Source organism: Gopherus flavomarginatus, chromosome 3, assembly GCF_025201925.1.
Source record: "Gopherus flavomarginatus isolate rGopFla2 chromosome 3, rGopFla2.mat.asm, whole genome shotgun sequence".
NCBI classification, from domain to species: domain Eukaryota; kingdom Metazoa; phylum Chordata; order Testudines; family Testudinidae; genus Gopherus; species Gopherus flavomarginatus.
The window spans coordinates 61,853,862-61,877,531 of NC_066619.1; the positions used below are offsets into that span (position 1 = coordinate 61,853,862).

General features: G+C 41.7%; 1 protein-coding gene across 8 annotated transcripts in view; it reads right to left on the reverse strand.

The window, feature by feature from the left end:
- SKIC3 (SKI3 subunit of superkiller complex) overlaps positions 1 to 23,670 on the reverse strand; it is an 82,810-nt gene that overhangs the window by 20,774 nt on the left and 38,366 nt on the right. For all 8 annotated transcript variants that reach the window (XM_050943854.1, XM_050943860.1, XM_050943857.1 and 5 more), the window contains exons 19-34: positions 22,294 to 22,470; positions 21,677 to 21,821; positions 21,443 to 21,521; positions 21,288 to 21,349; positions 21,107 to 21,163; positions 19,968 to 20,036; positions 18,076 to 18,150; positions 16,893 to 17,034; positions 15,778 to 15,871; positions 9,075 to 9,152; positions 7,304 to 7,428; positions 6,106 to 6,229; positions 3,011 to 3,232; positions 1,990 to 2,062; positions 1,543 to 1,596; positions 1,316 to 1,427 (exon numbers count right to left, since the gene is read on the reverse strand). In XM_050943854.1, the coding sequence (XP_050799811.1) occupies positions 1,316 to 1,427; positions 1,543 to 1,596; positions 1,990 to 2,062; positions 3,011 to 3,232; positions 6,106 to 6,229; positions 7,304 to 7,428; positions 9,075 to 9,152; positions 15,778 to 15,871; positions 16,893 to 17,034; positions 18,076 to 18,150; positions 19,968 to 20,036; positions 21,107 to 21,163; positions 21,288 to 21,349; positions 21,443 to 21,521; positions 21,677 to 21,821; positions 22,294 to 22,470 (1,688 nt within the window). The remainder of the gene's footprint in view (positions 1 to 1,315; positions 1,428 to 1,542; positions 1,597 to 1,989; positions 2,063 to 3,010; positions 3,233 to 6,105; positions 6,230 to 7,303; positions 7,429 to 9,074; positions 9,153 to 15,777; positions 15,872 to 16,892; positions 17,035 to 18,075; positions 18,151 to 19,967; positions 20,037 to 21,106; positions 21,164 to 21,287; positions 21,350 to 21,442; positions 21,522 to 21,676; positions 21,822 to 22,293; positions 22,471 to 23,670) is intronic.

The window sequence follows — 23,670 nt, forward strand, 5'->3', positions numbered from 1 at the left end:
TTTCTTGATTTTAGCAGCTAAAATGTCCATAACCTCTATGAGCAAGTACAAACTGGGTTTTGTCTAGGTTTTATAATTTGACTTAATTTGGGAAAGTTTTCATAGGGATGGCAAAAAGGCACATCCAATCACACAAAGGCCACTACCCTGCCACTACCCTGTCCTGGACTCCAAAGCACAAGGTGCTAACTTTGTTGACAGAAAAGATCAACAGAATTTTTTTTTTTAAATGGAAAAATATATTTTCTCTTAACCCCATTCCCAGAAACAGCTGAACTGTTCTGGCTGAAATTTTCCAAACTAAAATTCAGCCTATAGGCCGATACTCACTATGGAAAATTTTAGACAAATGGGTAAAAGTTTGACAAAGTCATAAGTACCTGAAAACAGAGTCTTATGAGAAGCATTGAGCAACAAAGCTAACACGCATCAGTATCAGACCCACCTATATAATTATTTGCATTATCATAGTGCCTACAAATCCAGGTCACGGACCAGGGTCGCATTGGGACAGTGTCTAATGCTCCAGGGAAATCTCAATTTATGTGTAAGACAACATACAACAGATGGAACAATAAGACAGTATTGGTCAGCATGACAGGCAGTGATCTCAGCACACCAGCAGCCTACACTGTTCAAGTTTTTGTAGGCATCATAGCAGAGGAGATTTTTTGAGAAGGGATGTGAAGGAGAACAATGAATAAATACTGGAAAATGAAACAAAGCTACAGAAAGTGTCAAATCATCCTATATCTGTGAGAAAGTGATAAAAAAGTTTAGTTTTTATGTATTATGTTAATACATACCACAGCATTAACATTGTAGAAGAAATTCAACATTTTGGTATTTGACATCTGAGTACTCGATTTCACAACCTCAACATTAGTTTTGCATTTACTATAATAACAAAGATTGCCATTTGCTAACAGGACAGCTGCCTACAGTACTAACCAACATTCAATAAATTAATACACTGTTTGCAATCCAAACTCTCAAAAATCATGAATACATCTTTCCTGGTCAGTGCAGCAGGTTATATAATTCATTGAGTATTCAAATTTTGTGCCTGGTGTGTGAAACAACCACCACCACAAATCTCTTCTCTCATTGGGAGATTAAATAATTTCCAATGTTGTCAGAGCGAGCCTCAACTTCAGCACTTAATTATCCCTTGATGTGTTTAAACAGTCCCTGGAAAGCTAGTCCTATTTTACAAAGGACTCTCCCTGAAATATTACTGGAATCCCATCTAACAAATACAAGAAGTTTAAAATAAAAAACATAATATGAATGTCTGTGATAGAGTAATGATCACCTGGAAAAAGATGGACCGCCTTTTGGATATCTTTCAGTGCGTTGTTTTTCTCATCTTCAGCCGAATGACATCCCATCGCCAACTGATTAACTGCAGTATGCAGCAGGGCTTTCTACACATGAAGAATAAGCAACATTAAAGTGCTTCAATATTACTTTATAAAATGCCAAAACATGTTCACTTTAGGATTATTTATTGAATTAAAAAGTCTGAAGTGAAAAACAAACCTTTCCATGGTTTAAATCAAGTATATGAGCAACATTTCCTGCCACAGCTCCACCCTACAAGATAAATTACAAGATTACATCACTATTGTTTAATGCCAGGGTTTTACAAGGGATGTTGAAATGTGATCATTTTTCTGATCTTGACTTTGATCAGCAATATGAACTAATTTTCCATTCAAGTATTTTCTCTTCCAAGCTGATGCATAGTGTTTTTATTTATTTTAAGGAGAGCATCACTGCTTTTGTTAAAGCATACACACAAAGAAGATAGTTGTGCATGCGACTTGTCAGAAATGCAATTGTGAAAGCAATCATAATAGTAGTTCTTGTTAATTAGTGTACAATAGCATAATAAAAAAAATTTATTACTGAACTCTACTCAAATATAAATATACGTTGCTTAACACATGGTCATAGCTTAATATATGATAATTGCAACACACATACCTTTGCATTTTGTGGCGTATACAGAGGAACAAGTCGAGACAGAAGAGCCCAAAGGGCAGGATCATCTGGGTTACTACAGAAGAGAGTAAGTATATTCAGATTTGCATTTCCTATAGAAATGACTTAGCCACGTGAATCCTGCTTGTCACATCTCTGGATAGGCATCTACTTTCATACCTCCTACTGTAATCAACTCTCACATCTCTAATCTTAAAAAAAGTTAGGCAAACAGCTTCCATGACTACTGACTTAAAGTGAATAGACATATACGATTATAGATTAGATAGACTGTATTCTCCCTAATATATCAGTGTCATCAAAAAACAGGGACATGTTATTAAAGATCAGAAACCTGCTCTGGGATAAGGGATTTTAAGATAATCTGGAAACAGAGATGAATAGGATAACGGTCTGAAACATTTGAGAGGTGATAGTACAAGTTGTTGGTTGTTAATGGCATAACCAAGAGCAACAGTTTGAAACTTAATGCCGCCTCTCCCACATTTAAGTTAATCAAAAAACATTAAAGCTAATGGAATCAACTGCCTAAGAAACCATTTAAGATTACATTAGATAAAACCTGAGGGATCAGTGCAGAGAAGAATCTGGTGCAACGCAGACTTTTCCTAGCTTTATCGGTAAGATTCTATTGAACAATCCAGAGACTGGACAATGAGCACACAGAAGTTTATGGTACACATGCTGACCATAAGTACATTCATAACTGCATACCACAGTGTAATGTGGTCCTAAGAATAAAACAAACAATCTGATCCCATAAAAAGGTGGTATGATAGTATTTCAGAAATGAAAGAATAAAGGCAGCTCCTACCATTTGACTTCATCTAAATGAATGATGCTCGACACTCTTAAGATACCAGAGTTTGTCTCGAGGTATGTTGTAAAAGTGTAGATATTTGCTTAGTAAGTCTTGTTCCAACACTCACAAAGTTTTAAAAGGATAATTTTGGGAGGGTAAAAGTTTAATTGCCATTAATGTACAAAAATGCAGACTACACACCTATGGACAGCTTTGGAAGCTTGCCTCTGCACTCCCACATTTCTACCTTGCAGTGCATACACAGCAGATGTAATAAGGCATCTCTCATAAACGTTATCCTTGCTTTTTGTGTGCTTCAGTAATTCTTTAAGGGCTGCTGTTGCAAGTGTAGCATCCTGCTTCGCCAGACCTAGAGTGCACAGAGCCTGCAGGCTTTCAGTGGTAGGTTCCTTTAATATAGAGCTGTAAATCCAATGGAAAACAAGTTATTATGTAACACAATACTAGCCTCAAGTATAGTTTGCAGGATTTGTCATCTACTTCCACTAGCTACAGTGTTGTAAGTGCAACAAACAGTAACTTACTTACAAGATTCTCTCCAAATTGTAACTACCTCTTCAGAGCAACAAAACATCCTCTTTAGCTCACAGTATGTTTGAATTCCTAATCCACAATAATGTGGTGCACTGAATTAATGTCTCATGACGAGACTCTCAAACTCAGCCCTACATCAATATTCTTAAGTCCTTTGGATAATATTGAGTACAAGGAGCAATGTGGGTTTCAGCTTTTAAAGCTCATGACTATTGCTTGGCAAGAATTGGGCATGTTTAGTTGTCTTTGTTTAAAAAGAGCAGCCATAAAAAATGAATGGTAACGGAGACAAATATCTCCTGAACTCTATGCATCTACTTTCTCTTGAAGCAAACTTGTCTCCAATAGTAGACATAATCTTAATCTTAATCTTGCTTAATATGAGTAATTGAGTTTATATATATATATATTTTTATATATATATAAACTCAATTACTCATATTAAGCAATCTGATTTTTGGGAAGGAGGTTTGCTTCCCCCCTCCCCCACACTATCTAAGGGCATGGCAGTATTTGACATGTGATTTAAATAATTTTGTTATGAGAGCTTTGATTTAGATTCCGTAGAGTAAAAAGGATCAAATCTCTGCCAGGAAAAGAATTCCCTCTTACATAAAGTTGTGTTTCAGGTAGCTGTAGAATTTCTGTATAATTTTCCAAGATCATCTAAGTTAAAATTGTGTTTGAGTAATAAAATCTGCACAGAGCTAGCATTCAGGGTACAGGATATATGCATTTCCCAGTTTAAAAAAACAGATGGGGGAGGGGAAAGAATATTTACATCTTCTGTCAGTATCTCATATTTAGCAGTCTGCACTGTACATGAATACAAATACGACTACTGTAACTCCATGCTATAGCAACAGGAATCAAGAAGGGAGACAATTTGCAGTCCAGTCAGTAGATTAGTCCTGCTGTTCCACATGCTTAACTATATGTGCTGCATTTTCCATGAAGGAAACATGTGCAAGGAGGTTAGGAAATTAAAATGAAATGTATGTGCATTAGCCACTGTTGGTGAAACTTTAGAGGGGAAATTGGAATACAGAATCAAAGCCCAATGAAGTAATTGCTTTTATTTACTCAAAATAATGTTCATCTCTATAAAAAGTATTCTAAAAACGTATTAAAAACAACTAACTATATTGCTGCTTAAATAAGTACAAAAGTAGCTGTTATCTACTAGTTTTATAGAAAGCTTTGAATAGTATTAATGCAGAAGCAGAACTGCTTTCCATGAAGAAGTGGGAGAGCTGCAGGGAGAAAAACTGATGCAAAAAACCCCAGTACATCACAAGCGATTGCACAAATTCAAGATGTTCTGATATAAGAGAAAATTGCTGCAGTATCATCTGATCAAATTAAAAGGAAACAAATAACTATCAGAATGTGGGATGATGAGAATTCATTTATTTGGTGGTCACATCCTAAAATTGGAAATAAATATGAATATCAAGGAGATACCTGTTGTAATTTAGCAATGGAATATGAAAAGGTTCCTAAAAATATTGATCCTATTGTTTCGTTTTCATATTGATGATTTCACTGGAGGTCAAAAATTTAATATCCTACTTCTATGCTGTGTTGCTAATCAGTGGAAGGAAAACAAACCTCCAACATCTTGGTTAACCAAATTTTGTGAACTACAGATGGAAAAATATACTTATGTTATAAAAAGCACAAAAGAATAGGTTGAACAGTTAGACCTTTTGTTTCTTCTGACTCCAACACAAGACAACAGTTCTACTATTTAATATCAGCTATAGACACCATATATGTCTAATTATGTGAAATTCTTTTCTGAAAGTTTGTGTGTTGCCATCAGTCCTCTGTATGGGGGTAAAACCGAACAGTACAATTTAAAGTCTTGACAGATTTCACTTTGTAATGTTACATGCTTCCAGTTAAAAATGATGCATTTCCAGAGCATTTACTAGTTTTCTTTAATGCTAGTGATTAATGCTATGTAGGAAGCACTCATTGTTGAAATTTATATTAAAAATAGAAAGAGCACTTTCGTGACTAACTAGAAATAACATTTTCCTACATCATGTTAATCATCAATTACTCAGGATTTAAAGCACCAGGTAGCAGATCTCCATCGTTTCAGTAACCTGAGGATTTGCTAGCAGGATGGAGATGGTCAATATGGCCATGTTTCCGACACAGTATTCTTTGATAAACAGGGAAAGTAATGTCAGCCACTCTGCTCAACACTGGGAGCTGAAATGGTAGAGGCTAATTTCTGGCTGTCAACTGCCCAGTAACAGACCAGACACTTTTTTAGTCTTCCAAGTGCTGAAAGATAAAAAACCACTTATAAAATGCAGAGGTGAAACAGGACTGCTGATCTTCAAGTGAAATCTAGAGAGTGCTGCCATGACAATGTGTGGTGCTTAGAACATTATTCTTTGGGGGATTTTTAATTACTTTAATAAGAAAAAGTTACATTTCTTGTAGCTGAACACCACACAAACACACTTTTCCTAAATTTAAACACACATTTTAAACATACACAGCAAGGTACTCAACAAATGTGAAGATAAGTACTACTGGTAGGTACATTACCACTGCTTTTAGATAAGTTTACAAAGCTGCCTTCAGTGTTTGTACCTCATTACTTTTGGGCTAAAAGAAAGTAAGCCCCCCAAAAACTTCCAAGTTAAAGCTTCCAACGGCACTTTCAAATTCTGACAAGGTCTCTCTCTCTCTCACACACTCATTCTACACTACCCACATACCATTTAAACAGCAACGTCTTTGCAGCATCCACTTTATTCTGTTTGTACTCCAGTATTGCAAGGGCTGTCAAGATATGGGCTTTGTCTTGTTCAGATTCGGCAAGAGATAAGGCTGTCTCATAGGCTGGGAATATTAAATTAAGGTAAGAATTTAGAAAAGCAACTAAGATTTAAAAGCATTCTGGAATGACAAGCTACAGACATGTATATGCACTATGAGAGTCTTTAGTTATATGATCACATACATTTTTCCCTACTGGACCTGCGCCACATTCAGTGCACAGGTTGGACACAAAGGGGCAGAATTAAGGTTGCACAAGCACGTGCAACTGTAAATCTGGAATTTCCTAACTTTTGAGAGTTTGACTTTGAAACCTAAATAAATTTTCATGTGTAATGAATGCTAAAAATTGTTGAAACATGATAAAGGAACATCTAAGAAAGGAATACATTCTCTTCAGGGCCGGCTCTAGCCATTTCACCGCCCCAAGCATGGCAGCACACCGCGGGGGGCGCTCTGCTGCTCGCGCAGCTCCGGTGGAGGTCCGCAGGAGGTCCACCAGAGCCGCGGGACCAGTGGACCCTCCGCAGGGACGCCTGCGGATGCTCCACCGGAGCCGCAGGACCAGCGGACCCGCCGCAGGGACGCCTGCGGGAGGTCTACCGGAGCCGCCTGCCGCCCTCCCGGCAACTGGCAGAGTGCCCCCTGCAGCATGCTGCCCCAAGCACGCACTTGGCGTGCTGGGGCCTGGAGCCGGCCCTGATTCTCTTGTTTCAAGATTCCCTGACCCAAGCAGCAAAAGCCCAATTTTAAAGTTTAGCCTCCACCTTTGTTCATAAAACCTTTACTTCCTTACCCTCTCATACCGGATGCACAGAGTAAGCAAGTACTGGTACTGCCACACTGTTCTGCCTTGAAAATGTCAATTGATATGTAAAAGATTTTTTTTCCTGTACACTGCAATAGCTCATGGCAAATTTCTGAGTAGCAGTCTGGTGATTATGATGAATTTTATATGAAAATCTGAAAATTCTCTACCTTTATTATACCCCATACTATCCCAATGCATGCATAAGTTGGGACAGAATTTTTCATTCAGATGTACAAAATCAAAAGGGGGTAAGTGTTTATCAAGAAAATGTCATATTCCTTTAGTGTCAGGCCATGTACTGCACCTTTGTTTAAACAGACACTTACCTTTAATACTGTCTTGTAAAAGCCCTTTCTTGAAGTAAGCTAGTGCAACTCCTACAATGGCATCTAACTCTGTGAGAGGAGTGGACATGTAAGCCTGGATGGCCTTGTCATATTGACCTATGGCACTGAAAAGAAAAAAAAAAAAAAGATATGCCCCAAATCAGCTTTGAACTGCAGTTTTAAGCAGGATCAATTCATAATCTGCACAACCATCAGCTAAATTCACTAACACTGTCTTTTAGAAGCCTAGTACATTAAAACGAAAGGGGGTGGTTTAAAGAAATGTAGAACTATTAGGGTACCCTCAACCCTTCATTCTAGGTGGAGTCCGAACTTATTGTTAATGTGGATATTTGCAATCCCATTTCACTTACATGAAAGCTTAGAGCCTGTGTTACTAGCTCAGAAATACTATGTTTAGTCAGATTTGCAAAATAAATACAGTTACGGCTTGTTGGAGCTCTCTGATGTGTGTATCAACATATGAGCACACTAATTTTAATTGATCACATATATAATCCAGGGAATGATATTCTAGTGTGATACAAAGATACTGCCTAGTGATTGCTATGTGGGGGGAGGAAGAATAGATTTGGCAATCTTACTATGAATAAGATCATCATAGCAGAAATGCAATAGGACTATTTACTAAAGTTTATTAACAATCATGGGAACTTTGTACTAGCACAAAAATGTTGCATCGTTTTGAATTCTTTCTGGAAGACCAGAAATGACCACACTCACATACAATACATGCAACATGGAATGAGGACATCATCACAACAGTTAGTGAGTCTTTTTAGTCTACCAAGATCCTCTTAGAAAAATAAATATCATGGGAAGACATGACTTCTCTGGGATGACGGCAGTGGTTCTATCACTCATGTTGAGGTCAGAGGTAGGTATTTCCTGCTTAAGAAAGATTTACTTCAAAAACCTTGCTTAACAGAGCTGAAGCCACCACAACGGAAGCAGGTTGAAAGTGTCCTCTGATGTCAAGATTCTCTCCATCCTATGCCCCTGAGATGGAATCAGAGGACTAGAAGGTACTGATGCTTCTGACTGTTGAGGCAGACATCATAAAGAGTAGCATTATCTGTGCAATGGTGCTGTTTATAAGAACTAGTTCAAGTCAGTCAGCATGACCCCAAAGGTCAAAGCAATAGCACAGCTCTGCTACAAGAGCAACCCCATCCCAGGAATACCAGATACAAGATGTCATTCTATGAGGATTTCTCACATAACTTTAGACTCCAATATGGGCAACCTCCTAGAACTGTTGGACACTGATCTCAACAAAAAAATTCTTGCTTTAAAAAGTATTGACAACATACAACAGCTAACTACTCACACTACAAACTGGATTACCTGCAAAAAGAAAGGGAATAAATTCCAAGTCAGATGGCAGGTAGAAAAACCAAGAGAGTTTGAGCTTCCTTCTGCGCACTACATAAATAGAGACAAGTAATGCTAAGTTAAACCTAACTGTTGAATTATTATGGGTACAGCTCAGAGCTTAAAGAATGGGAAACTGTGAAAGCAATATAATGAAGGTACATATAAGATACTGAAGCTCTAAATTTTGTGCTGCATATGATAAAAATGGTTTGAGATTAAAACGAAAGTTAAATATGAATAGCTTATCATCTGCCATAAAGTACCCATTAAATGAAGGATGTGGCCACTCCTTTTTCTGTGGTGGAATTACACAATGTAATACTGTGATACTGCAAGAGGTAACAACTTAAAAAACAAAATAAACACTGCTTACCAGAGTGATCTACCATAATTTTGCATTGATATGTTATACTTTTCTTTATCTTCAGAGTTCTTCAGCAATGAGACCGCCCTTGAAAGTGATCATAAAGAACAAGTAATTCACAAATAAGCCCAAGAGTACAAGCAAATGGTTGTTATACTTTTGCTTATTACTGCCAGTGACTTATCTACACTGTAAGTGTTTTTCTGTCTCTTTAATAATGGCTTAAAATTACAAACATTTGCTGTGTTCAGTGATCACTACTGCATCCATATTATCCCCACTTTTGGGGAAGAACTGTGGTTCCCTGCAGTAGAGACAATGCAACGATACTTAGTTTCCAAAATCATATTGAAAGATTCAATATACTGCAAGGTTCTGTGGTAATTTCCATGAAAGGCATTAATTTGCACTTCTTTGAAAAAAAAAAGACAGTTACCTTTTTCTGTAACTGGTGTTCTGCGAAATGTGTTCCTCATGTCCATTCAACTTAGGTGTGTGAGCTCGCCACATGTACCGGTGCTGGAAGCTTTCCCTCAGCGGTATCCATAGGGGACCAGCTCTGGTACCCGCTGGAGTGACACGTGTATGCAGAAGAAGAAGGGGCACCGCTGGTGCCTTCCATCCTCAGTTCCTTCTTGCCGGAAACTTAGACAGTGGGGAAGGAGGACAAGTCATGGAATGGACATGAGCAACATTCTTCAAGAACACTAGTTACGAAAAAAGGTAACTGTCTTTTCTCCGAGTGATTGCTCATGTCCATTCAACTTAGGTGACTCCCAGCAGTACCCCTGGAGGCGGGTAAGGAGTTCATGGACATGTAGATTACAACACAGCTCTGCCAAACCCAGCATCATCCCTGGTCTGCTGCGTGATGGCATAGTGGGCCATGAATGTGTGTACCGAGGACCACGTCATGGCTTTACAGATGTCCCGAGTCAGAACGTGTGCCAGGAAGGCCACTGAGGATGCCTATGCTCTAGTCGAGTGGGCTCTGACAATCGACAGCAGAGGGACTCCCGCTAACTCACAGTGGGTCCGAATGCAAGAGGTGATCCAGTTAGAAATCCTTTGTGTGGACACTGGGAGGCCCTTCATCCTATCAGCTGTAGAGAGGAAAAGCTGAGTCAACTTACGGAAAGGTTTGACAGATAAAGGTAGACATGCAGAGCCCTTCTTATGCCCAAAGTGTGAAGGCGCCTCTCTTCACTAGTCTCCTGGGGCTCAGGGGAGAAGACCGGAAGAAAGGTGTCCTGCCTCATGTGGAAAGCAGATACCACCTTGGAAAGGAAAGCCGGATGGGGCTGGAGCTGGATCTTGTCCTTATAGAAGGCCACGTACAGAAGTTCTGAGGTCAGGGCTCACAGCTCGGAGACTCACCTCTCCGATGTCACTGCCACCAGGAAAGCTACCCTCCAATGATAAGTGAGATAGGGAGCACAAGGCCAAGGGCTCAAAGGGCAGACCCATGAGCCTGGGGAGAACCAAGTTGAATTCCCACTGAGAGGGCGGGGACCGGATTGAGGAAAGAGCCTCTTGAGGCCTCTAAGGAACCTGACCGTCATGTCATGGGAGAACACAGTCTGTCCCTGGATTGGTGGATGAAAGACCAAAATGGCCGCCAGGTGCACCCTGATAGAGGAGCGCGCTGGGCCCTGGTTCCTCAAATGAAGCAGGTAGTCCAAGATCGACTGCACTGAAGAATGCGAAGGGGAGATGCCCCATTTGGCCACCCAGTGGGAGAACCTCATCCACTTTGTCAGGAAGGTCTGCCTAGTCGAGGGGTTTCTACTCTTGAGGAGGACCTTCTGGACCCCGTGCCAACAGGCCCATTACTCAGCAACATCCACGCGGTGAGGTGGAGGGACATAAGGTTGGGATGCAAGAGTCAGCCGTGATCCTGTGACAGCAGATCCAGTTGGTTTGGCAGGGGGCCAGGACGGATCACTGACAAACTTAACAGTGTCCTAAACCAGAGCTGGCAAGGCCACGCCAGGGCGATCATGATAACCTCTGCCCTGTCCCTCTTGCTTTTTGCTAGGACCTTGCTGACGAGCGGAATTGGAGGGAACGCATACATAAGATTTCCTGCCCACGGCAAGAGGAAGGCATCGGAGAGGGAGCCCTTGCCCAGACCCCATCCAGAGTAAAACCTGTGGCAACTTCTGTTCTGCCTGGTGGTGAAGAAATCCACTTGGTGAGTTCCCCACCTCTGGAAGATCATGCCAGCTATAGCTGGGTGGAGCACCCATTCGTGGTGAGAGGAGAAGTCCCTGCTGAGGTGATCTGCTAGCATATTCTTGGCCCCCAGAAGGTGACACACTTCTAGATGGATTCCGTGGTTGATGCATACGTGCCAGAGATGGAGTGCCTCCTGGCAAAGGGCCGAAGATCGCGCTCCGCCTTGCCTGTTGATGTAGAACATCGAGGCTGTGTTGTCTGTGAGGACTGTGACCACTCTGCCCAACAGGCGAGGTAGGAAGATCGTGCATGCTCTGTGCACCGCGCTGAGCTCTTTGATGTTTATGCGTAGTGTTGTTTCCTCGGGGGACCACATACCTTGGGTCTGGAGGGTGCTGAGGTGCACCCCGCCCCATCCCAGGTCCGAGGCATCTGAAAGCAACTCAACTGAGTGAGGAATACTGACAAAGGCAACTCCTTCCAGGAATTTCCTGGGGTCGGTCCACCATCATAGTGAGCTAAGTACCATCCTGGGGATGGTAGCGATCTTCTCCAGGTGGTCCCTGGACTAGCCATTGCTGCAAGGGTTATATCTGGAGCCTGGTATGGCACACCACGTATGCACATGCCACCATGTGATCTAGTATGCACAGGCAAACCCTGACTGTGGTCAGGGGAAACGCAGACTTCCGCAATGAGGTCTGTCAGTACCCTGAATCTCTCTAGCAGCAGGAATGTCCTGGCACAGGTCAAGTCGAGCACCGCTCTGCTGAACTCTATCCTCTGTACCGGAACTAACATGGATTTGTCATCCTTCACCAACAGGCCGAGGCAACGGCACACAGCTAGCAGCACCGTGATGTCTCCTTGGACCTGGAGTTGCCCTTCACGAGCCAGTCATCGAGGTACAGGTAGATCTGGATACCCCGATGTCTGAGGAAAGCTACCAAGTGCATGTCAGTGGTGGTGAATATCTGTGATGCTGTTGGTAGGCCAAATGGGAGGACTGCAAACCGATAGTGGTTGGGATCTACCATGAACCAGAGGAAGCATCCGTGTCCCTCAAAGATGGTGATGTGGAAGTACGCATCTTTCAGATTGAGGGCGGCGTACCAATCTCCCGGATCCAGGGAGGGGATGATGGAAGCCAGGGAGACCATACAAAACTTCAGTTTTGCTAAGTAGAAGTTCAAGCCCCACAGGTCTAGGCTGGTCTGTGGCCCATACATGCCTTTGGGGATTAAAAAGTACTGGGAATAGAACCCCTTGTTCCTATACTCCACAGGAACTACCTCCACCACACCCATCTGTAGTAGACTCTCTACCTCCTGTACGAGAAGATTCTCCTGAGAGGGGTCCCTGAAGAGGGACGGGAAGGGCGGGTCGGAAGGTGGGGTAGAAAGTAACTGAAGGGTGTAACCCTGCGCCACCATATTGAGGACCCATAGGTCTGATGTTATAGATGCCCATGCAGGGAGGAAGCAAGAAAGGCACTTGGCAAACAGAGGGGAGGAAGTATCCAGGGAACAGTCTGGTAGGTCACTCTCAGGTGTACCCTCAAAACAGGCACTTGCCTGTCTGCTTACTGCGGGTCGAGCCAGTCTGGAATGTAGCGGGGGGTTGTAGTCCCTGGATCTTTTGTGGGGAGGCTCCTAGTGAGGGTGGCTTCTCTGGCCCTGAGGCTGCTGTGGCGTAAGCCGCTTGCGGGCAAGGCCGAGGACATACGGGCCCCATGTTTTTAGGGTCATATGGGAATCTTTCAGGGCACAGAGCTTAATGTCCATCTGTTCTGCGAACAGGGCATGCCTGTTGAAAGGGAGGTCTTACATTGACTGCTGAGCCTCCAAAGAAAGACCAGAGAGGAGCACCTAGGAAGCCCTGCACAACGAGATGGCCAGTGCTATTGTGGGTGGTGGTGTCCGCAGCATCTGATGCCACCTGGAGAGCTGCTCTGGTTGCAGTCGAGCCCTCATCCAGGATCACCCGGAATTCCTTCCTAGAAGCCTCAGAAAGGACGCTTTCAAACTTGGTCATGGCCTGTCACATATTAAAATCATAGCAGCCTAGTAAGGCCTCATGGTTGGTCACCTGCAACTGGAGGATGAATAAACTTTACACCCAAACAAGTCCAGTCTCCTTGAGTCTTTATTCTTAGGGGTAACCCCTGGTTGACCCTTTCCCTGTGGTTGACCACCTCTACCACTAGGGAATTGGGAGCAGGGTGGGTATAAAAGGTACTCATGGCCTTTGGATGGCACAAAGTACTTGTGCTTTGCCCTCTAGAAGATCGGAGGCAAGGAGGAGGGCGTCAGAGGGCATCTGTCATTTTAGCTACCCTCTCATGTAGGAGCAAAGCTACCTTGGCCGGAGCCATGGGGCAGAGAACATTAAAGAGGGAGTCTGCAGGTTCCTGTAACTCCTCCACCTGGAGGCTCAGGTTGGTGACAACCCTCTTCAGCAGCTCCTGATGCACCTTAGCATCATCCTGGGCCACTGGTGGAGGGGGCCCTACTATGGTCTCATCTGGCAACAATGAGGAGGAAGCTGGTACCAAGGGGTCCTCCACAACCATAGGTGGTTTGGTGGCTTGCTTGCCCACTTCCTTTTGTGCCTGCAGCTGAGGGCTCTTGGGCTGAAGGGGGGTGGGAGAGGGCAGTAGCCAGTCTCTCCGAAGCACTGGGTACCGAGCGGGCAGCCCGAGAGTGCTGAGTGAACCCCCATGGGTTCCATGAGTACCAATGTGCCAACCATGGAGTCTGAGGCCACAGGCCCGGCTACAGTGCCACCAACGTGATCTTCACTGTAGGTGCTGGAGCCTGTTCCATCATTAAAGAACCTTGCTCTGAACCTGAGCCAGAGCCTGAGTGGTCACTCCCCTGTGACCAAGATGCGGCTGATTGGTGGCTCTGTCCCAATCGGTACTGGTCACCCCTCCTGGAGTTGGATCTGGCTGACCTCGACAAGCATCTAGATCAGGACCTCGGTGCTTGGTAGATCCGCAACAGCTCTGGGCCAGCGATCTATCCCTCACGCTTAACGAGCGGTACCAGGATGTGAAAAGGGATTGGGAATTAGAGTGGGCTTGGTGGGGGCATTTACCTCCAGAGGTCTGCACCCAGTTACTGGCGAGCCATGCCTCAAACCTCTCTGCCCTTGTCCTAGGTCCAGATAGCGGATGGGGCTATGAAGCTTCTGCCTATCATGGTCAGAAGCATGTCGGCTTTGAGAGGACGTCCACTGCCGAGACGTCCCCTGCAATGGGGAGCACTGCTGGAAAGGTGGAGACTGTAGTGGTCCCAACTCAGGTTTACCCTGGGACCGGGACCTTGCAGGGGCCACAGTGGGCGGCACAGGGAGGAACATAAAGGTCTTGCGCTGCTTGGAGGGCCTCTGGCATGGATGGCACCCGGAGCTGACGAGGATCTCCCCCATGATCCAGGGTGGCCAACGGGGAGTGGGCTGGGCTACACTACTCAACCTGAGCTGGGGCCCAGGATCCGCAAGGGGGTGAAGAGGTGCCTGAGACAGGGCCTTGCTCCACCCCAGACTTTTCCTTTCCGTTGCACCAAACTGGAGACGTTCCTTGCCCTGTCTTCCTGGGCTTTTTGGCTGGAGCCACGGAAGGAGACCGGTGCCGGCTCGTAGACGGTATCAGTGGGGCGCTGTGCACTGAGGTCACAGTACTTGGCACCGAATCAGAGCACTGCTCAGGCATTGGGGTAAGGGCAGACTCCAACAGGAGCACCTTCAAACCAATGTCACACTTCTTCGTCCTGGGCTTGAAGAACTTGCAGATTTTGCAGTTATCACTAATATGACCTTCGCCCAAGCACCGTAAACAACTATTATGTGGATTGTTAATGGGTATGGGCCTTTTACAGCCATCACAGGGTTTAAAGCCTGGGAACTAGGGCATGCCTCATCCCGAGGCGAAGTCCCTTTAGGGACCTACTATGTCTCTAACTTAAATAGGGTGAACTAAATTAGAGAAAACTATATACTGTAATATTTTCAAGAGGCAAAAGAGTTTGAACAACAAAAATCAACAGCTTTAGCTAAAACAGCACTAGTTCCGTGCACCATCACTGGCAGCAAGAAGGAAATGAGGGTGGAGGGTGCCAGCGGCACCCTATAGGCCACAGCATACGTGCACCACTCTAGGGGGTGCCAGCCTGTCCCCTGCAGATACTGCTGAGGGAAAAAACTTCCAGCACCAGTGCACATGGCGAGCACACACACCTAAGTTGAATGGACACGAGCAATCATTCAAAGAAGAATGTTATGTTCTAGTGAATGAAGAATGCTCAGAAACAGGTATTTTACCTTAGTTTTATACATTCTGACTTACCTTACTGTCTCAATAACAGGGGCTAGAAACAGATCAGACATCCAGTGTCTCCCCTTTAAATATGATTAGTTAAAATGCATTGAGGAAACTGGCAAACAGTGTTTAAGGAAAGAATCAACCCATTTAAGATTTGTCACCCTGAGTGGTACATTTCAGTACTTAAAATCTATTCAGTGTATAGTTTACCTTTGATAAGCCTTTGTTGCCTGCTTTTTCAGTTGCAGATGTTCATTCAAATAACCCAGCATCGTGAAAGCAGATGCATCATTTTGAATTCTTTCTGAAAGACCAGAAATGACCATACTCTCACACAATGAGCAGTGAAAAATATCAGGGACATATGGTGAAACATATTTCAGCAAGATATATTTTTCAAAGCAACTTGATGAGTTCAAGCTATCAGGTGCTCATTGAGGTCATTGGGAGTCACTTTAGCACCCTTCACAACAACACATGGAAAAAAGCCCACCCCATCTTCAGGCTAGTTCAAGAGAAGATTTTAGTTCATAGGCATTAGTGTTATTGCCCACAAGAACAAGTTCCATTTGACCAAATAGTATATTATTTTAAAATTTCTCAAACTGATACAAATTATTTATTTATTTGTTTTTAAACAAAATGACATCTGAAGAGGTTCAACTTTTTACAGACTTTAGCAAAATATAAATTGAATATCAAGGTTTTAGCTTCAGTTGTACTGCTCTGAAGTCATGTCTATTAAAATGAAATGAAAAGTATCAACTTGAAACTTCAAGTTGGATGCTAGCAGTTCTCCTTTGAACATAGTAACCCCTCTTTCAATATCTTGTATAAATGAATCCCACTAGAAAAGATTAGGATTCTGTAGTTAGAGTCTCAAAGTTTTATACTGTATGAAAAATTTACCTCAATATTAAGCTACAAAATTGGACATTTTCTTGTCAACAGCACAAGTTCAGTAGTCAAAGTGAGTGTATTACTGGCAACATTCAAGGACAAGTCACGCAAGGCCTTGATTCTACATTCCTTACTCATCTCTTCAGGGAGATTCTTTCTTGAGTAAGGAGAGCCAGAAAGAATTCCATCATATTGGGGTCATATTTTCATTAGGCATAAATTTAACAAAAAACAAAGATACACACGATACATTTTGGTTGTCTGCTTCATTACTCAGAAGAGCCTCCCTAACCACAAGATTTCACGACAAGCTCAATTCTGGCAAAAGTGATTAAGTAATAGCTAAGACACATTCATGCTGAATATGCTTTTCAAACTTTTGACAGATATGAAATTAAGTATTTTAACTTTAAGACGTTACCTACCTGTGTATTTACTCAAAACCACATGCGCTGCTGGAATAGCATTCATTTGAACAATGTTGTACCGATACAGCTCTGTTTCTCTGTTGGTTTTATCTTGCAGCGTTGAGCATACCCAATGAGCATAGCCTTTTGCTCCCTCAGTCTCAAAAACAAAACAAAACACCACCACACAAGTAGGTATCATTAACTGCTCCACCAACAATATGCAAAAAAAGAAATCTTCTGTTCTATAGTACACTAATCTTCAATGAAGAGTGGTTAGATGTAACATCAGGTCAGCATTTTCCTTTTACTACTTAACAATTGTGTTTTAGGTTACTGCAACTCCAATTATAATTCTTCTTTTGAATATAAATATAAAAAAGTTTTACCCATTCACAGCAGACAAATTACAAAAGAGACAAAAGCCATCATCATTCGTGTCCATTCTTTTCTACCACCTAAGCAAAGTTTGCCTGTGCAGGACACAGCACTTTCTTGGAGGGCTGGTCCAAGACTGAGGAACCAATTCCTACAGGAACTAAACTAAACTAAACACCAGTGCAAACCTCACCACCCTCTACTCCTAATGCAAGGCACAGTTCTACCTGGTCTTCTCTCATATAAACACACAGTGTATATATTAAACAATTCTCCCAGTGGAGAGAGGATGACAGAGAGAATGAGCCACATATGACAATTGCTTAAAGCATTATAGGAAGGTGCTCAGATACTACAGTGATGAGAGTGGTATAAAAACCTGTATCAAGTAGAATATAAAACATGAGAGGTAAGGGGAATTTGAAACAGGCCTCCAATATTTTGACTTTAATAAGTTAAAATATGAACTTTTATAGATTCATAGATTCTAGGGTCAGAAGGGACCAATGTGATCATCTAGTCCGACCCCCTGCACAAAGCAGGCCACAGAACCCTACCCATCCACTTCTATAACAAACCCCTAACCTATGCCTGAGTTATTGAAGTCTTCAGATTGTGGTCTGAAGACCTCAAGCTGCAGAGAATCCACCAGCAAATGACCCATGCCCCACGCTGCAGGGGAAGACGAAAAACCTCCAGGGCCTCTGCCAATCTGCCCTGGAGAAAAATTCCTTCCCGACCCCAAATATGGCTTGTCTTTCCTTAGTATGAAAAAGGCCAGTTGTTCAGAACCTCCTAATGAGAGGACTGTTCAAATACTTACATGCATACTGAGTTCAGTGGTGTGCCTAAAGAGATCCATAGTTTCATAGCTGCCTACAGCCTCTGCAATAAGAGCCTACAGACAAGTTTAAAAGAAAAAAAGTTACTTGATTAGGTACTGTAAGCAGATAAGAGTTTCCTAATCATTATTCCCATATAAAGGCTCTTCTTGAGAGCCAAGAATTGCCAAGTACATAACAAACGACCACAAAAATCTCATAAGCACCTAATGTAGTGCATTTTTACTGTAAAAAATTCCCCGAGAGATCTTTGTGGAACCCCCCAAATACTCAAGAATGGTAATATCTACTGCTACAAGAATAAAAAAATCACTATTAAAGAGTGTGTAAACTTAGATGAAGGAATGGAACACATTGCTGCATTTGAAATATCTACAGAGTGAAACAAAGAACTTTTACATTGCAAGTCCTTCACAGCAAGGATTCTCTTTATATAGCACCCATCACAATGGGACCCCAATCCTGATCTGGACTTTGGCACACAGCAATAATATAAATCTTTACCACTTCTCTCAACAGTTCAGTTTCACTTATGCATGATTAGCAAGGAAGCAAGGAAAGGTTACAGAGGGCACCTGTAGCAATGGGAAGGGAACAACAGGACAAAGAGAGAATAGGGTTGGGAATGTTTCTACGGCCACACATATTCCTCCTTTCCTTTCACACTCCTGGAGTCTCAAGTGGCAACCATGATAGTGAAGCCATTTTTTCTCCTAAAGTCTTTCTTTATGGACCACAAAAGGGGACAATGGGAGCAATAGCCCATTCTCTTATTGTTTTGTTCACCAACTAGGCTTAATATCTGACACTAAGTGTGGTTCAATGATATCCAGTTTTACACTTTTTTTCTTCTTAAATCAGGCATTATCTCAACACAGTGCTACTATCTGTAGGCCTTCTTGTTTGGACTAATTCACTCTGTTTTGCCTTTGCATCCCGCCCCCAATCAACATTTATGATGACATCTTATGACCTTCCCCCCACTTTTTATAGCTGAGCTCACAATTAGGGTACACTTGTAGGCCCAATTATCACAATCACAACCACCCCCATGACAGTAACATGCAGATGGCTACAGAGCACCTCTTTGCCATCGCTGTTCCTGCAAGATGGCAAATGGAGACTTAAATTTATATCTTAATACACAATGCAGTGGTAGCAAATTAATGTTCAATGTGGGAGAGCTACCACTATTACGATAACTTTACATTTTCTGACTTTAAATTACTGATCTTAACGCTACACAAGCAAGTTTTTTTTCCTCCTCCACTCTTCTTAGGAGCAGTACCACTGACATCAATGACAGTATTTCTATGACCAAAGGGTGCACGATTTGACCCATAAGCACTACTTATGTTTAGCAGCATTATGGATTGACTGTTCCCAATTGAGCAGGGAGACTGGGGGATACCAGTACTCGATCATGATCTCTTGATATGGCTGCCAGGGTGTATTAATACTTGAGAAGGTTTCTTTGGTCAGAATGTCCAGGGGAAAAAAGCTTCACAGCACTGAAAACAGTACTCTATCATTAACCATTATATAAATAATCATCATCTATCATTAGCCAATTTCACTATACTGCTCCTTCCAGAGTAAGTAACAGGCTACAAAAATAAGTAATGAAAAAAATTGCTCCCATAATGGACATGAAAACTTTGTGGAAACTTTAGAGAAAGCCAAAGTAAGTAATAGGAAGGTCTACATGGTCTTTTTCTGTTTCAAGGAGACACATACAAAAATGTAAATGGAGACTTAATTTTAAGCACACGCTTAAATCCCAGCGAAGTGCTTTGTTATGTCAGTGCCAAAATTCTATATACCTTGTTAAAACCTATTGAAACCCATGCTATGAAAGATATTGACATCTTACCTGTCCAATCCAGCACATTAAATAAGATGGCTCAAGGGACTGAGCTACTTTGAAGGCTTCATGAGCTTGCTGTAAAAGCACATAAGAGATCAGGTACGTTACAGTGAGTCATTTGGCACCATAAGCCAAAAACCTGCTGTTCTAGTTACTGAAATACAGAAATAATGGTGTAACTATTTATATGGGACAGAAATCAAGTCACTAAAAATATTCAATGTGGCATACAGAACAGCAGTAGAATACCCATATCAAGTATTTCAGTACCACATCATGCTTTAACAATAGGAACACTCACCTCCTTCCTCCACGCCCCCCAAGTTCCCTCCTACTCCCATGTAATCAACAGTTATATCTGCTATTGAGGAAAAAATGCAAACTGCTAGAAATACTGAAGTTTCTCCCCTTCATATAAAAAAATGTAGCTAGCTTAGTTCTGGAAGTGCTCATTCTTTGAATCCACATTTTGCTTTCAACTGTGTGTAATCTCAGCATTCCCATCATAAAAATCAGATTCTGAGCATTAAAGAGCTTTGCAACAAGTTTTGAAAGCTTCAGTAATTACTAATCCATTTTGAAAGAAATCAGTTTCTCACATCGCAAATTAAAAAAAATAAAAATAAAAAAACAGTGGTCAGTTTCAGTTCTGCAACTGGGATTTTGACTGCCTCTTTCTAAACTATGCTCTGGTCCAGTCAAATTTCCTCAGATAAGTCTAAATAAATTTTAATTTTAATTTAAAAGCACTCTTATTATTCCAGCTCTCCCCTGAGTAGAAACAACAATTAAATTTTTGGCAAGCACAATTTGTATGGTGGATTGCAGTTTTTGTCCCTTAAAACTGCATACTGTATAATATTGATTTCATTAAACTGTCTGAAAAACCAAACCTGTGCTATTTACCAGAATACTTTAATTATTTTTCCTAATGGAAATCACTTGTTTCAAACAGTATTTAATAAACCTCAATTCAAGTATGTGATTTTGCCTGTAACTGCTTAATGGTACAGCAGATTTAATTTTATAAACTGGCAATACTTTTACCTTAAACAGGAGGGTGTGCTTTGCTGCTAAAAAGCATTCTAGAATTGCATTGAAGAAACATCTTTTCAAAAAGCCATCATCTGAGGAGGAATATTTACCTGAATGTTTTCAGTTGCTAAGTACAAAACCCCCAAGTTGGTCCAGGCAACAACATTCTACACAAAACAAATAATTAAATACAAAAATTAAAGCCAGTTTATTACTGTATTCAAAAACAACTCCATAAAAAGAATCTTGAGTGCCCATTTCAAACAGATAGTAGCTGCCTACAGCACTTACTATTTGTTCAGCTTGAACAGATTTGATGAATGAATGTTGAGCAAGAGCATAATTCCCAACACCTGAAAACCAGGAGATTAGATGTAACTGAATTTTGTAAACAAAAGCAGCCAAGCTGCCCTCTAAATTAGCTACACAGAATTTTAGAGACTTACCACTGCAACAGGCAACCACACCAAGTGCATTCCAATAGAGATGGTTTTTACTATCAAGACTCACGGCTTTTTTGAGACACTGGAACAAAGAAAATTAACTGAGTTGTTACAGCACATTAGATTTTAACCACTGTTGTTTTGTCACAGTTTTAGGTTACACTGAGCACAAAGTGATCCTGAAAGTGACAGTGTTTCAAAAAGTGTCATTGAAGATGGCAGAAAGACAGGCAATACCTGTAAAGATTTCTCTAACAGTTCACTGATCTCATTCGTGTCACTACTGGCTGCTGTTAGGTGCTGTGCTTGACGATAGTAGTTTATTCCAAGATCACACCATGTGTTAGGTGAGGACATCAGTTTTAATGCTCTGCCATAACACCTACAGAAACATGAATCACAGAACTGTTTTATCCCCACTCATTCCACTTAAAAGTTAAACCACTGAAGTCTGCCTTCAGATGTGCTTTGAAGTAGAGGCAGACAAAAATGGTCACTAACAAACAGGTGTGGAAAAAAGTGTCAGAGCCTTTATGCTGAATTCAGGCTAGTATTCTGTGGCAAGGTTTTTAAGTTAGACTGCTGTCTGAAATTGTTCTGGGGTTATGAATTCCAGGGAAAAAGAGTCCTAAGAAAATTGATTGTGGGCAAAGCAAAGGGTGTGATGGTCAAAGGGTGCATAATTCATTTATCAAAAAGTTCTGCAATTTATTCCATGCGTATCACTTCCACATATGTATGCTGGATGCATATTGATTTAGTATTTGAAATTTTTAGTCTTCCAATCTTTTTAGTCTAGAACATTTAAGATTCAGTAGACTTTTTATGGTGAAGCATCTCATAATGATTGTTACCTTCCTCCCAAACTGAGGATCTCACTTTTCTTCAGCATTTGTTTGCCTTCATTCTGACCAAGAAGGGATCCCAGAACTTTAACATTCACTCTGGATGATGAAATGACATGCACAATAGTACATGCATCCCCGAGTAGTTTCCAAAGGCAAGACACGTCAGGACGATGCTTTGTTGCTCTGCAAAACAAAAGGTATTAATTTAAATAAGTTATTTAAGGTATAGCAGTCCTCTCCCTTTTTCAGAAAGGGAGTTTATTCTGATATTGATGTGAAGTTTAAATGAACATGAATTGTTTGAGCAACAAAGTTTGATACAAGTCTTTTCTTTCTGCCCCTCCAAATAACGCGTAAAAAATAAAAAAAGACATACGTACGTAGAGCAAGAACAAATTAAAACCTGTCACTTTCCATTTCCTCTCTAATCCATCATGACTAAAAAAGTGAATGTACCTAGTTTGCAGTAACAAAATGACAAGGAAACACTAAGAATTACCTCAATTCTGAGCTTCCCCAGAATAACTGGTCTTCAATGTATCCTTGGGTTGCTTTCTACCATTCAAAAGCATGGACTAAACCGCTGAAGAGAAGCCCAACTCATGGCCAGAGGACCACTGAGGAGATCTGGTGAAGAGGGTGCTTTGTGATCCTCAATCAAGCTGTCAAAATCATTCAGAGGAAGGTGCAAGACTGACAGGTTACCATAGAAGAGGCTCCCTTCCTTTGAGGTCTGAATCTTTTTCTAGGAGGCTCCACAGGACTTGAATAATCCTGGTACATTTAGAACTGAAAGGGTCAAAAATGTTGAGCTGTCTGTGATTTGGAGAAATGTTTTTGTGCCAGGTACATAAATCCCAAACAACTAGAGCATCATTCTGGATTGAAGGATTAGGCCCAGGTGTCAGTGACACCAGCTGAAGAGCTTAAGTCCTTCAAAAGGGAAGGTCTTCAAAACAGTATTCTGAACTTTCCTGAAGAGCCCAGAAGATTACAGCACACTCGTGATTGCTACTGACCATGAGGCCATGTCAGCTGCATCAAGAAAGGCCTGCAGAGAAGTTTTAGTTATAAACTGACCCTCTGAAATGAGGGCTCGAAATTGTTCTGTTGGTTCTTGAGACAGATGATTGAACTTGGCAAAATATGATTTCTACAATTATTCTATCAAGACCTGATAAGTTTGCCACCCAAAATTGAAAAGCAACAGACAAATAGCTCTTCCAATCAAGAAGTTCTGAACTCTTGGACTCCTTGTCTGAGCGGGTGGGCTTGGAGTGAGCTTGGCAGTGTCTGCTGTTAACTGCATCCACCACCAAGGATTTGGAGGATGGGCTGAAGGGGGGTGCAAAAAACATTCCAGTCTCCTAGCTGGAATGTAAT